The sequence below is a fragment of the Ursus arctos genome, unplaced genomic scaffold, assembly GCF_023065955.2.
Source record: "Ursus arctos isolate Adak ecotype North America unplaced genomic scaffold, UrsArc2.0 scaffold_1, whole genome shotgun sequence".
NCBI classification, from domain to species: Eukaryota; Metazoa; Chordata; class Mammalia; order Carnivora; family Ursidae; genus Ursus; species Ursus arctos.
The window spans coordinates 91,641,909-91,656,533 of NW_026622763.1; the positions used below are offsets into that span (position 1 = coordinate 91,641,909).

Consider the following 14,625-nt stretch of genomic DNA (forward strand, 5'->3'; position numbering starts at 1 on the left):
ATGTGGTCTGGAGACAGTTCGCAGAGAGGACTCCCAAAAATGTTCTGTCCTCCCTAGTATCGTGGAAATGGGTGCACTGTCTCCTACAATAGATTGGTCAGGAATGTTTCGGCTACGAGTGACAGAAGCCAGCACCAAGTGCCTTAAGTGAAAAAAGAAAAAAGCAAAGTTTATTGGCCCCATAGTCAGGAAGGACACGGGGTGGGGGTGAGCTCACAAAATCAAGGGTCGAGCGGCAGAATTAGGGCCCCCGGGGAGCTGGAGTTGAAGATTTCCTGCCTGGCCTTCTCCTCTCCAGGTGTCTCTGTTTCTGCTTGTGTGTTGACCTCCCTTTCCTCCTAGTGCAGGAATGACCCCACGGGGCAGGAAACATGGTTGCCACAGGATCCAGTCGAGTAATCCCTGTTCCATCTATAAATTCCAGGGAAGGTCTCTGATTGGCCCTTCTGAGGTCCAGGTCACCCCTTGAGCCAATCACTGCAGTCAGAGGGATGCAGTTGATAAAACGGGCTGGGAACTGGGTCATCCGTCCACCCATCGCATGTACTCCGTATGTGTAGCCTTTTTTACCAAAATAAGGGAATGGGAAAGAAAGCTTGCAGGCTACTTGGAACTACAACAAGGACGGCTGTTGCCTGGGATATGCTAAGGATCCACATGGTCTCTCAAATTCTCCAGGAGCCTACAATCTAGTTTGGGAGACGAGACACAAAAATAACCAGAACACAACAGCTTGCACTGACTCGAAGCCTGGATAAGAATATCTGGAACTCCCCACCCACCTCATAAGCCTGTCTCTTAGATAAAAATTAGATACTTAGTGTGGAAAGGCTTTGAGAAGACAGCAGTAACAAAGCCCTTTACAGCTCACCTGACAGATTCACATCCCTTCCGGGGGGCAAAGCACAGCTCTGGAGTCAGGCTGCCTCAGCTTCCTGAGCTATACAATGGGAAGGGTACTAGTTCCAACCCATAGGGTTGTTGGAGGATTGGGGGTGCTCGGCGGAGTGGCGCACAGTGCGTGCTCAGTGTATGTGAGATGTTACTTGTGTCTTGTTATATTTTTGCGGGGGGGAGGGCAGGGAGGGAGAGGAAGAGAGAGAGAATCCCAAGCAGGCTCCACACCCAGCACAGAGCCTGATGCGGGGCTCGATCTCACAACCGTGCGATCATGACCTGAGCCCAAGTCAAGAGTCAGATGCTTAAGGAGTGAGCCACCCAGGTGCCCCTACGTATTGTTATTCAAGGCTCTTCAAAGCCTCTAGGGCAGATATGGCAAGGCTGACCCCTTCCCCTTTATAATGGAGGACACGGAAAAGTGAAGGACTTGCCTGCTGGTAACTAGGCCCGCCGCTGATGGCGGAGCTGGGGTAGGACCAGCATTCTATTTCAGAAGTTGGCATTCTGAAAGGGTCAGGTCTAAGAGAGGCCTGCAAAGTGCCAGGTGGAGGTGTAGGGAGACAGCCAGTGTTCATGGAGAAGTGGGGATGTCCTCAGAGGTCAGCCAGTACCTTGTACTGAGGAGGAGGAAGGCTACGAAGGACTGGACAAGCCTTCTGTGGGACTCCATTCTGGCTGGGGGCTTGGAGCATTAGGGGGGTGGGAAGTGATTGGGCTTATCACCCCGAACCTGCCTGGGCCATCTGACACCCACGCCTCCTCAGGTACCGGCCCCCAGCCCCCAGAGCGCCTCTCCTGTGTGCCTGTTTCCCAGATTGATGCATTCTCCTCTATAAATACCAGCTCTGGTATGCCGGGCTGGCAGCTGTTGCTGCCAGAGAGATGGCTGGGTTGACACACGGCTCCTGACAAAATACAAACCCCTGGTGCGTGTGGGTGTGGGTGATGGGAGTAGGGGGATGAATCAGAGAAGGGGTGGGGGTGGGCACAAGAGGGCAGAAGCCAGGCGACTTTGGTGTGTGGGGGTGAGAGTCCATAGTAACTGGAAACTGAGAGGGTGCCGGGACCTTTCTGGAAATCACCCCGTTGTTTATAAACTTGAGGCTCTGCCCTACCCTGGAGAGGGGGAGGAAAAGGGCCTACACTAGCTCGGAAGGAAACTGAGGCTCAGGGCTAGAACCCTGGTACCAGTGGACGTATCTGAGCAGACCTGGTCTGGCCAGGACTGCTCTCTGCCCCCCAGGGTACTCCCCCACCCTCCCTGCCTGCCTAGAGACCCTTCTCCTCTATGCCTGGCTGGTGGCTGCCTGTCTTTCCTGAGCCCTCCCAAACCTCCGCCACTTCTAGAGAATCTCCAGGGGGAAAAAAAGTGATTTTGAGACTTTCTTGGGAATAGGCCTTGTTCCTCCAGGAAATGACCCAAAGTCTCTCCTCAGAGCAAAAGGGACCCCCTCAAACTAAGTGGAAACCTCTCTCCCCTGACTACCCCCAGGACGAGGCAGGCACCCAAGGGCTGAAAGAGGCCTGCCTAGGGATTCCAGACATGCTCTCTGACGCCCGTGAAGGGGTTGGCAGGCGTGCCCATCTTCTGCCCTCCTAGGTCCTCCAGCCTGTCCCACACCTCTTATGGGGCCCCTTCCCACCCGCCGAGGGGCGCAGGCCTCTCGCAGGGGAGCTGGCCTCCCCGCCCCCACGCCAGCGGCCGCCCTTCCTGGCAGGACAGCGGGATCCTGCAGCTGTCAGGGGAGGGGCGGCGGGGGCTGATGTCAGGAGGGATACAAATAGTGCAGACGGCTAAGGGGCCCAGTCTCCCCTCGACGCATCCACTCTCCAGCCGGCTGCCGCCCGCCGCCTCCTCCTCCTCCTCCGTGCCGCCCAGCCTCGCCAGCGCCGCCACCATGAGCCAGGCCTACTCGTCCAGCCAGCGCGTGTCCTCCTACCGCCGCACCTTCGGCGGGGCCGGGGGCTTCCCGCTCGTCTCCCCCCTGGGCTCGCCGGTGTTCCCGCGCGCGGGCTTCGGCACCAAGGGCTCCTCGAGCTCGGTGACGTCCCGCGTGTACCAGGTGTCGCGCACGTCGGGCGGGGCCGGGGGTCTGGGGGCGCTCCGGGCCAGCCGGCTGGGGACGGCCCGCGCGCCCTCCTCTTCCTACGGCGCGGGCGAGCTGCTGGACTTCTCGCTGGCCGACGCCGTGAACCAGGAGTTCCTGACCACGCGCACCAACGAGAAGGTGGAGCTGCAGGAGCTCAACGACCGCTTCGCCAACTACATTGAGAAGGTGCGCTTCCTGGAGCAGCAGAACGCGGCGCTTGCCGCGGAGGTGAACCGGCTCAAGGGCCGTGAGCCGACCCGGGTCGCCGAGATCTACGAGGAGGAGCTGCGCGAGCTGCGGCGACAGGTGGAGGTGCTCACCAACCAGCGCGCCCGCGTGGACGTCGAGCGTGACAACCTGCTGGACGACCTGCAGCGGCTCAAGGCCAAGTGAGGACCGGGCGCTCCCAGAACCCCCTTCGCGTGGGCTGGGAGCGGGAGGCGAGGCCCGGGGGCTGGGGCGCAGCTGTCAGCACCTGCCTTCCCCGAGGGCGCCGGGGACCCTCTCTTACCCCCCTCGGGGAGACAGTCATCTCCCCGGGGTCCCCCGAGGGGAGATGGACTCCCAGGTCTCTCCCTCGTGCTCTCGCTCTGCAAAGGAGTTTTCTTGGGGACATCTTGGGGTGGAAATGGGAGACCTGGGCCCTGTGGATAGCCCCCTTAAAAGCATCTTAAGATGGGATAGGCAGATGAACAGAGGGAGGACTGGGTGCAGTCAGAGGGAGAAGGGGGGGTTGATAGGAGACAAGGAAAATCTGGGGCAAGCTTCCAGGGGCAGGGGGTGGGGAGTCTAAGTGGTAGTTCTCAGCTCATCTGTGATGAGCCCCCAGGGAGATGGTTAGAGAGCAGATCTTGGTCCCTGGGCCGGGCTGAGGCTGTGCCATTTCACAGAGCGAATGGATAAGCTAGAGGAAAGGGGAGGGAGCTAGCCGCAGCCCCCAGAAAGCTTGGAAGGCCTGATGGCATGCTTCACCAAGCTTTCAGTAGAAAAAGGCAATAAGAATAGAGCAAGTACTCATGGGTCCTGCTTCTGACAGCCCGAGTGAGCGGAATCACTACACTACCACCTGGGTCACAAACAATAATTGAGCACCTATGTGGGCCACACTAGGGCTGCGAACCAGGAACATAGAGGTGGATAGAGCAGACACAGTTCCTAATCCCAGGGAGGTCACAATCTGATGGGGACATAGACTTCCGGGGTGTGGCTCTGGGGAAGAAATTGGGCCACTTCCTGTCCCCTCCCTGGATGGGCAGGGCCTCTTGTCTCTACCCTGTAGCCAGGCGTCCTCTGGTGTCCTGAACTCCACTCCCTGGGCAGCCCCCACCCAGCCATCCCCACGGCCGGTTTTACCCCCACCAACTGTCTCTTTCCGTCTGTCTGTTCTGACCAGGCTGCAAGAGGAGATTCAGTTGAGAGAAGAAGCAGAGAACAATTTGGCTGCCTTCCGAGCGGTGAGGTTCCTTTGGTCCCCCAGCATCTTTACCCCTCTGACCCCGGGTGGCCCCTGGTCTCCCTCTGCCCTGCCTGCGTTATCAGTGATGCGTATCCCTCTTGCTTGACCACTCCCAGGACGTGGATGCGGCTACTCTAGCTCGAATTGACCTGGAGCGCAGGATTGAATCTCTCAATGAGGAAATCGCGTTCCTTAAGAAAGTGCATGAAGAGGTATGCCCTCGGCCTTCCTCCTCGGGGTCCTTAGACCCTGGTGAGAACCGCTGGAAAATGAGAGGATCAGTGCAAGGCTCTGGGAACCGGGGTGAGAGGGTGCCATGTGGGTGGGGCCTGGTAGAGCACTGAAGCCCAGCTGTGCTGTGCAGGAGATCCGAGAGCTACAGGCCCAACTCCAGGAACAGCAGGTACAGGTGGAGATGGACATGTCCAAGCCGGACCTCACCGCCGCCCTCAGGGACATCCGGGCTCAGTACGAGACCATTGCGGCTAAGAACATCTCGGAAGCTGAGGAATGGTACAAGTCAAAGGTAGGCAACCTGGCCCAGGGGCTCTGGCCCCTCTGGCCCCCTCCATCCCTGTTTGGAGGTGCTTCCTGTGGCTCTCTCTGTGGGGAGGAGGGTGAGCTGGGGTCTCCAAACTCCCTTGCCATCCCTTACCTAATCCTGCAGCCTTCTCATCTCAGCACCCCTCCCTGCCCTTAGGTGTCCGACCTGACCCAGGCAGCCAACAAGAACAACGACGCGCTGCGCCAGGCCAAGCAGGAGATGATGGAGTACCGACACCAGATCCAGTCCTACACCTGTGAGATCGACGCCCTCAAGGGCACCGTGAGTGCCTGCGCCCCTCGCCCAGCCCCAGCCTTCCCGCCTGCCGCTCGCACTCTCACCCCGTGACCCTGGTTCCCATCACATACCCTCTCTGGGCCTCTGTCTCTCCAAATCTCCCACAGGGGTGAAAACGGACAGGTGGATTCTCAGTCGAACTCTCTGGAATCATGGGGCTCCTAGGTGGGGGTGGAGAGAAAGGACACGGATGCTTCCTTTATCACGTCTATTCTCTGGGTTTCCACGTCAAACTTTACTCGAGTTTAGGGTTCCCTAGCTCAGGAGAGGGTGCCCACTCCCAGACCTGACCATCTGGGGTTGCGCCCCAGCTCCCATGCTGTGTCTGTCTCCATCCTGGGCCCGTAGTGCCCAGCGCTCCAGGCCTCTCTGTGACCTGGGTGACCCTCTCCTGCAGAACGATTCACTGATGAGGCAGATGCGGGAGATGGAAGACCGCTTCGCTAGCGAGGCCAGCGGCTACCAGGACAACATTGCGCGTCTGGAGGAAGAGATCCGGCACCTCAAGGATGAGATGGCCCGCCACCTGCGCGAGTACCAGGACCTGCTCAATGTCAAGATGGCCCTGGATGTGGAGATCGCCACCTACCGGAAGCTGCTGGAGGGCGAGGAAAGCCGGTGAGGGGCTGGCGGTGGGCTTCTGGGGAATGCTGAGGGGCCCATTTCTGCGCCCCCAGGGGTGGGGGGGGGGCTCAGGATCACCTTAGCAAGATTCAGAAGTAATTTTATACAAGAGGCCACCACACCACTAATTGCAGAGAATTAACCAAGGCCACCTGGGTAAAAAGTGATTTAATTAATAGCTTTTATAAAAAGAGAAATAGAAGTATTCCCTCATCCACCTTCAGAATTATTAAGAGCTAGCAGCATAAAATCATGTTTAGCAACCAGTAATAAAATATTATTGCCAGTCAAGGGATAGATGAAAGCAGAGTGGGGAATGAAGAGGAAGGAAAGGGAGGGGGCAGATAGAGACAAATAGAGAGCCTCAGACACAGGCTAAGAAGGAGGGTGCGGAGACACGTGCACACACACATGCACGCGCGAGCTTATAGGAAAAGATAGCATGACATGCCCACAGCAACTCACTTCTAGATACGGAACATATGACATATGACTAGAAGGCAATGCGAGGGAACTTTCTGGGGCATTGGAAATGTTCTGTATCTTGATTTAGACTGGTAGTTACATTGATGCAGACACCTATCAAAACTCACTGAATTGCGTACTAAAGTCTGTGCGTTTCACTGTAGGTAAACCTAACCTGAGTTTAAAAAATGTCAATTACTCAAAAAAATGATGCTTATTGATACTCATAAAAACAATAATGTCTAAAGTTTAAAACAATCAGCAGACTTGTTTAAGTACAGACCTGCACCTACAGGGGTCAGAGTTCATAGAATTACATCTACATATAATGACCTTTTAAGGCGGCTTGAGATGTGTTGCATTTTCTCTGCACTAGGCATAAATGGGGATGGCGTTTACCCTGGAACTTGCTCTCCCGTGGGTAGGCCAGAGGTTCCCAGCCTGGCTGGAGGGTGGCCATACATGATGGGAGTGGCCAACAGCTGCTTTCCATATACCCTGCAGTGCCTGAAGAAGATCCTGGTGAACTAGAGAGGGCTGGGGGATTGCAGGTACTGCTGTCAGGCCAGCAGCTCAGAGATGGAATGGGACAGGTCCTGGGATAGCTGGAGTTGCCCTCTGACCCCGTGCCCTTAGCAATGCGAAAGTGGGAGGGTTAGGGTCAGTGGGACAGGGACAGCTGACAGTAGTGTTTAGTGAGGACCAGGGCAAGCTTTGATGGGTGGTCCCAGGGAGAGATAGAGGGCCCTAACCCTTCGGGGGCTTCATCTCTTCCCTTTCAGGATCAACCTCCCCATCCAAACCTTCTCTGCTCTCAACTTCCGCGGTGAGTGCATGTTGGCAGGTGGATGCTGGGGTAGCAGGGGGCAGGAGTCCAGCATGGGCACTGCCCAAGGCCAGCCAGGGAGGGGGGATGGAACCGTGGGGACGGGGCTGGGGTCTGGGAAAGAGAAAGGGGGCTGCTGCAGGTGGGTGGGGAAGTTTAGGTAGAGGGCACCTTCTAGCAGAGAGAGTGTTTTATTTTATTTCATGGTATTATATTACATTGACCATGTGCCCCTGCACCTTCTGGGAGTACTGAACATCGGCAAACAGCTTCTATTCCCAATGTACCCAAACTCTGAAGGTACCAGGGGTGTCCTTGGGGGTCTGGCAGCAGAAGCATCTAGAACCATACACCCTGGGCTACAAGGCACCCACCAGCCATTGTCTGTTTGGCAAATTGCCAAGCACCCCCCAGCTGCCTGTTGAACACCTCCAGTCTGCTGGAGCAAGATGTTGGATGCACGTTTAATAAAAAAAAAAAAGAAGAAGAAGAAGAAGCCAAACCTTAGCAAAGCCAAACAATTAAAAGAACGAGCTCTGAGGGCATTCTGCCATTCTGCCATTAGTAATATGCAGATCGAGTGGCTTTCCAACCCCAGAGAGCAGAAAAACACGCTATAATGAAACATTAGGAAAGCATGTCGGAGGCCTTGGCAGCGTCGCCTTTCCTAGATCAAACCTTTTTTGTCTTCGATGTTCATTTCCATCGGGAAAAATACATGCTGTGTTCCACCGAGTTACACCGTTCATCACAGCCTGGTTGCTCGCTGAGGAGGTTCCCGAACATCAGACTCATAACACCCAGGACCTAAATCTGACCCGCCCCATAACACTCAGAACCTCTTTTTTCAGTAGTTTATGCAGACACCCAAGTGTGAGCCTTGCCATTGAAACTGCTTAATGCTTTTTCAAATCAGTGGCTCTGTGGCCACAATAGTGCCTCATTGCTAGTGTTTCACGGCGAAGAAACTGAGGCATAGAGAGGCAAGTGACTGGCCACCAGCACGATGAGTCAGTAACTGACTCCTGTCCGTCTCCCTTTCATTAAGACATGGTTTACTCATCTGGACTCTTCTTTTTTTTTTTTTTTAAAGATTTATTTATTTATTTGAGAAAGAGAGAGAAGGAAGGGGGCAGGGGAAGAGGGAGAGAGAGTCTTGAGCAGACTCCGCACTGAGCGTGGAGCCTGATCGGGCTCGATCAGATGACCCTGAGATCATGACCTGAGCCAAAACCGAGAGCTGGAAGCTTCACCAACTGCGCCGCCCAGGCACCCCTCATCTGGACTCTTAAAGGGGGCTGGGTACCATGAGGTCCTCCAAGAGAGTATCTTGGGGCTGGGTTTGGGGTTCTGGCCGGGTACACATTCACACAAGGTTGTGTTGGAGCCCCGGGGTGGAGAGGGAGTGAGGAAGTGTGTGAGGAGTAGGAATGTTGGGAGGCCTGGGGCCTCAGGGGTCCCCCACTCTCCTGAATCAGCTCACAGCGGGAGCACATCTGTTGGCTCCTGAGCCCATCTCAGCCATGGGACTGGCCCCAGTGTCTGTAGAGCCTCCTGCTGGGTGCTGGGCTCAAGGACAGCTTCTAAAGTCTTGCTGAAAAAATAATAGGCCTGTCTCGAGGGGGTAAGAGTCTTCTGGGCTCCACCCCCGTGGGACCAGAGATGGACTCCCAGTCCCTGGAGTGGCCCAGGCCTGGACTTGGTCAGGCTGAGTGTGTGGATGGATCTATTGCAGAAACAAGCCCGGAGCAAAGGGGTTCTGAAGTCCATACCAAGAAGACGGTGATGATCAAGACCATCGAGACCCGGGATGGGGAGGTGAGCCATCTGTCTGGTCCCTTTAGCCTGCTGGAGGCTCTGGGGTGTGTCTGCGAGGCTGTCAGCTGGGTGCCTTCCACCAGCTGTGCTGGTTCAAGGCCCTGGCTGGAGGGAGAGGGGTCCTCCTACAGCGGAGGGGTGGGGGGAGGATCCAGGCCTGGGGCTCCATTCTCCTGCCAGCACTGGTTTGGACTGAGCTTCTCTTTCTCCCCAGGTTGTCAGTGAGGCCACACAGCAGCAACACGAGGTGCTCTAAAACCAGAGACCTCTCTGCCACCAGAGACCGTCCTCGCCCCTGTCCTCACTGCCTCCTAAAGCCAGCCTCCTTCCATCCCAGGGTACCACACCCAGCCACAGTGCTCCCCTCACAGCCTCTGACCCCTGCTCACCGACCATCACGCATGGCCCCCCCCCAGGGGACATGGCCCACCCCTGCCCAGGCACAGGCAGCCCCAGCCGTGCCAGTCCTGGATGTTGGAAATGAGTGAGCCTGGCTCTTAGCTGCCCTCCGGGTGTGCTGGACAGAGCCAGCATGGAACCAGGGCAGAGTAGTCCCCTCCCACCTCTGTGACCTCAGGCCCTACCCTCTACCTTTGGAGAGGGCCCCAGAGCAGGGTGTTGGGACCCCACAGTGGATCAGGATGGAACCTAGACCTCCCCCACTCCCTACTCCCTAGCCTGGGTCAGAGAGAAAGGGCAGCCTCCCCAGCAAGCCGGGCAGGTGACTGGAAGACTAGCCCCTGTGGGAATGGAGGCTTGAAACGGACCCCATGGCCCCTTCCTTTCCCAGGGTGGGCTTAGAAAGCGTGGGCTGCAAGAGGGAATCCCCGAAGGTGCCAGATGTGGGAGCAGGAGATTCAGAAGGAAAGAGGGTGGACGAGATGCTGGAGAGGAGAAGAGAGGAGAGAGGCAGAGAGCGGTCTCAGGCAGGGGGAGGGGTGCCCCCCATCGTGCCTGCCCCTCCCCTGCAGCAGGGGCTCTGGACAGAAACAATAAAAAGAGAAGTACTAGCCTAGCACGTCCCTGGCTGTGTTGACTGCCTGGTCGCCTCTGGGGGCCCCCAGGGCCTGTTGCACCACCCCTCGGGGTGGACTATAGGCTGGCTTCCTGCCCACTCAGACCGTCCCCCAGGGCCTGTCGCCCCTACTATTCCCAGAACCTCCCAGCCTTACTGTGTGTATGTGGCATATGGTGGAGGGGGGTTGGGCAGGGGGCTTCTGTTAGGGAGCCTTGAATACTTCCTGTTAGGCCCCAATTCCTGGAATGTCCCCCTTGGGCCCCCTACCCCACCTTCACATCATCAGGCCCCAGGGACACCACCTGCTGCTCTCTGAAGAACACACTCTGAAGTAGGGCTCTGTATTCCCTTTCCCAAAGCAGCTCACAGCCCCTTTCCATTAAACCTGCCTGAGCACCTTCTTCTATGGACAAGGGCCGATTCAGGAAAAATAACAGTATTAAGAAAAGTAGAAAGCTCTATCTTGTTATTGGAGAAGAAGACTCAAGCACTCTAAGATATCAGTTCATCCTTCATTAACCTAGACTTTGAACGTGATGCAATCTCAAGGAAAATCCCAAAGGAAAATTTGGGGAGAATTTGGTAAGCATAGGGGAGGGGAGTATAGGACATATGAAAAAAAATTAGGAAATCCTGAAACAAAATATTAACACGGATATGTTAAAGGTTTTGGTGGGGAACACTTAATGATTCAATATAGGCTTGGGGGCCATTGGGTAGCCATGGGGGGACAGGAGTGAGGCCTGTCTCTTTTCACTCCTTCCAAAAAATAAATTCCAGATGGGTCCACGATTTAGGAAGCTTGATGGATCCATATAGGCTTCAACCTTCAAGTTAGTCCTCATAAATTTAAGAGATTGCTCTTTAAAGGAGAAAAGAAAAGGGTAGAGATCACAAACTTGGTAAATTCAGACAGGCTGTAGGGGAAAAAACAAATCCAAAACTTAATAGGGCTTTAGTCTAAAGTTCCCTAGTCTAACATTCCTAACTAGCTTTTTCCAGAAACTTCCAAAGCCTTTCTGGTGTCTCTTTCTCCTTCTCCTTGGATGCCACCCTTGCTCAGAAATTGCCCCTTCCCTCTGGGTTAAGTAGCTCCTCCCTATAAGAAGGCCCCCTTCTCTGTGGTATTCTTCAGCTTCCCCCCGGGGAGCATTGAGGGCACACCCCGGGGCCCCACCCTCTGCCACTGGTGACTCATGGTCATTTCTTTCTCCCTAGCGTCCTAGTGGGATGAACGCTGCAAACCCCAGAACTACCCCCAATCAACCCGTAGTGGAATTCCAAGTGAAATTAAAAGTAGCATTTGCAGTGTCTTCACCCTGGGGTATAGGAGGAGGGATGGGTGAGGGGCTTATCCCTGAGCCTGGTGGGGGCCCTGGAACCTGAGCTAGTTTCTCTGTGAGAGAAATGCTTGGGTGAGGCTGGGCTCGGGTGGATAAGAGGTGGGGTAAGCACCCGTGAGTAATTTCAGGAGCCTCTCAGCAATTTCTTCTTTCCCCTAAATGAGGATGCTCGCTCATCTATCCCATAAAGGATAAAGGGACGCGTAGGTCAGGGAAGGTCTTAGAGGCATCCCTACTCTCCAAAAAAGCTGAGGTGTAGACTAGTCACTAAAGTGAAAAGAATCTAGGAATCTTAGACTCTCAGAGTCAGATGGCAAGTCCCCCAGGCAGTGACGCCCAACACCCAGAAGTCGCCTCCCCAACCTCTTGCCCCAACATCTTGATGGGCAGTCGTCAAGCCCTGCTCGAATGTCTCTGGTGTCGGAGAACACACTACCTCCCGGCCCCTTGGGGCTGGGGATAGCGCTGTCAGTGAGAAAGCCCTCCTCCTCAGCCCACCTCGGTCTCCTGTGACGACTACCCACTTGTTCAGAGAAGAGAGGAGGCTCAGACCCACCCTGTGTCCCCAGTGGGGAAGCATTGTCTGAGCAGAGCCTTCCTGGGACTAGAAATTCTCTGGTTCGGGGCGCCTGGCTGGCTCAGTTGGTAGAACATCTGCCTCTTGATCTTGGGATTGTGAGTTCAAGCCTCACGTTGGGTGTAGAGATTACTTAAAAATAAAATCTTTAAAAAAACAAAAGCAAAAAAACAAAACAACCCTAGGTAGAAGTCATCTGTTTTGCCTATCTCCTTGGGAGCTGGACAGCGACGCAGGGACTCTTGGGCGGGGGACATGGATATGGTGCTCCCAAAGAATGGACCAAATAAACCAAAAAAGACCTGGGTTCCATGTGGTCCTACACATGCACCCCATCACCTGCATGACAAAACCTCTCCCTGTTCCTTGGGACACTCTGGTGTCTTCTCCTCTAAGACTCCGAACATCACGAAGAAAGAAGAGAGCTCACGGAGGGCTGACTAGCTTCTCACTGGACCTAGGGGACCCATTCTAGACCAACTCAGACCCCACCTGACGGGTGAGGTAGGAAGGATTATGGAGGCAAATGTGTCCCTAAGCCAGGAACTGAGGGCTCAGCGGACCCTGTCCTGCCCTCTCAGTCCTCTCTGACTACCCTCCTCCCCCTGCCCCTGAGACCTCACCTCCCACCCACTCACCCCTCCCTCTTCTTCCTCTCACCGGCTTGCCCAGGACACTTATGCAAATATGACAATGACCTCTGGTTCAGCACCTGAATGCCAGCTATCCAAGGGGAAGGTTTTCATGGGTTTACTCACCACCGGTCCCATGGTGCCCGGGAGAGTGCTTGCTCCATAGAAGGTGCTCATTAAATATTTAACTACTTGTTGAATGAACACCCACTGAGCACTTTTATTTACTTTTCTCTAAATTAAATATTTACTGAGAAGGCTGATGGCCCCCACTTCATTCACTGATCCAACCAACATTTACTAACCTTCCACCATGTGCCAGGTGCACGGTGCATCATTATGACCTGCAGGAAACTCCCCACGGCCCAGAGAAGTGGGGTGAACTGCCAAGGTCGCACAGCATTATCTGTGGCAGAGGAGGGCCAGGCCCCGGGCTCCTTGGCCTCTGGAGTCCAGATCTCTTTCCATGACACCATAGGCTTGTGATTGCGAGGCAGGGCAGACTGGCAGCACACACCCAGCCCGGCGCCAGGCCGCAGGGCACTCTGGGGCCCATTCTGAGGGACAGATGAGAGCCTTGCAGCCAGCTGCCCTGGGTGGCGGGCCTGGCCAGAGCCGGAGGGCTTCCGAGGGTCACAGCTAGAGCGGACTCCTCCAGGAGAGGGCGCCAGCGACTCGCACGGCCAGTGCCCTCCCTACCCAGGCCCACACATCCCTGAGCACACATCAATGGATGCCCCCATTCTGGACACTCGGCCAGGAGATACACAAGCCATGTTCCAGGCTCCTTGCCAGGCCCTTTTAAATAGTTAATATTCATTTTAATATTTAATATAATAATTTAAAGCCATCACAACAACCTAAGTCAGACCATGTAATTCCTCCGCTCAAAATCCTCTGAGATGACTTCCCGTTTTCACTAGGAATAAAAATACCATGGCCTACAAGATTCTAGACTATCTGGCCCCTGATACCCATCTGACCTCATGTCTCTACCCTCCCCACCACTCCCTCCAGCCCCACTAGCCCCCTAGTTCTTCTCGGAGCCTCCCAGGCACATTCCCCCCTCTGCCTGAAGTATTCCTGTCCAGACATCTCTACCACTGGCTTCTTCACTCCTCTAAGATTGGCTCAGTCATTCCCAGTGAGGCTCCAACCACCCCATTAGAAAGTGCAAACCCCACCACACTCCCATCTCCCTTGCCCTGCTCCATTTTTCCCACAGGGGCAGGAATCCTTGTCTCTTCTGTTCACTGCTCTATCCCTACTGCCTAGAATAGTGCCAGGCACAGAGGAGGAACTCAAAAATGTTTGCTGAATGAATGAAAAAACCCTGAGTCGAGCTACCCCATTTTATAGATGAAGAGACCGAAGCTTAATGATGTTAAGTGACTTGCTCAAGACCACACCCTTCATGTAGTCAACCAACCAACCAACCAACCAACCAACCAACCAATCTTTACAGACCACCTACTGCATGCATTCTGAGCCAATTGTTGAGGTCTAGTGCTAGGTGGCTTTGGGTTACTGTTTTTTTAAAATAGTCTTGGGGCGCCTGGAAGGCTCAGTCAGTTGGGTGTCAGACTCTTGGTTTTGGCTTCAGTCATGATCTCAGGGTCCTGAGATCGAGCCCTGCCTCAGGTCCCATGATCCGCAGGGAGTGTGCTTGAAGATTCTCACTTTTTCGCCCTCCCTGACTCATATGCACGCACGTGCTTGCTCTCGCTCTCTTTCTCATAAATAAATAAATAAATCTTTTCAAAAATTATAAAATAAAATAGTCTCTTCCTTTGTTCTTGATGTTCCATCTGCTTGCGAAGACTTCCCCCACATTTTTACCTTTTAGAATTATATTCGTTCATGTGTAAGACTTCAATTTATCATCCGTGGTTGCCTGGGGTTTGGAGAGGGGGTGTGGTTGACCGCAAAGGGGATGTTCAGACAAATATTTAGGGCGATGCTCTGTATGGTCCTGTGGTAGAAGATGCACGATTCTCTCCATTTGTCAAGACCCAAAGAACTGAACAGCACAAAG

The 14,625-nt window shown here is 54.7% G+C and overlaps 1 protein-coding gene across 1 annotated transcript; it reads left to right on the forward strand.

The window, feature by feature from the left end:
• The first annotated feature begins 2,555 nt into the window (after nucleotides 1-2,555).
• Nucleotides 2,556-10,035, forward strand: DES (desmin). Its single transcript, XM_026491863.4, has 9 exons — nucleotides 2,556-3,379; nucleotides 4,384-4,444; nucleotides 4,563-4,658; nucleotides 4,811-4,972; nucleotides 5,147-5,272; nucleotides 5,685-5,905; nucleotides 7,159-7,202; nucleotides 8,938-9,020; nucleotides 9,235-10,035. The coding sequence occupies exons 1-9, from the start codon at nucleotides 2,664-2,666 to the stop codon at nucleotides 9,274-9,276; spliced, it is 1,551 nt and encodes a 516-aa protein (XP_026347648.3). The 5' UTR covers nucleotides 2,556-2,663; the 3' UTR covers nucleotides 9,277-10,035.
• Nucleotides 10,036-14,625: the final 4,590 nt, after the last annotated feature.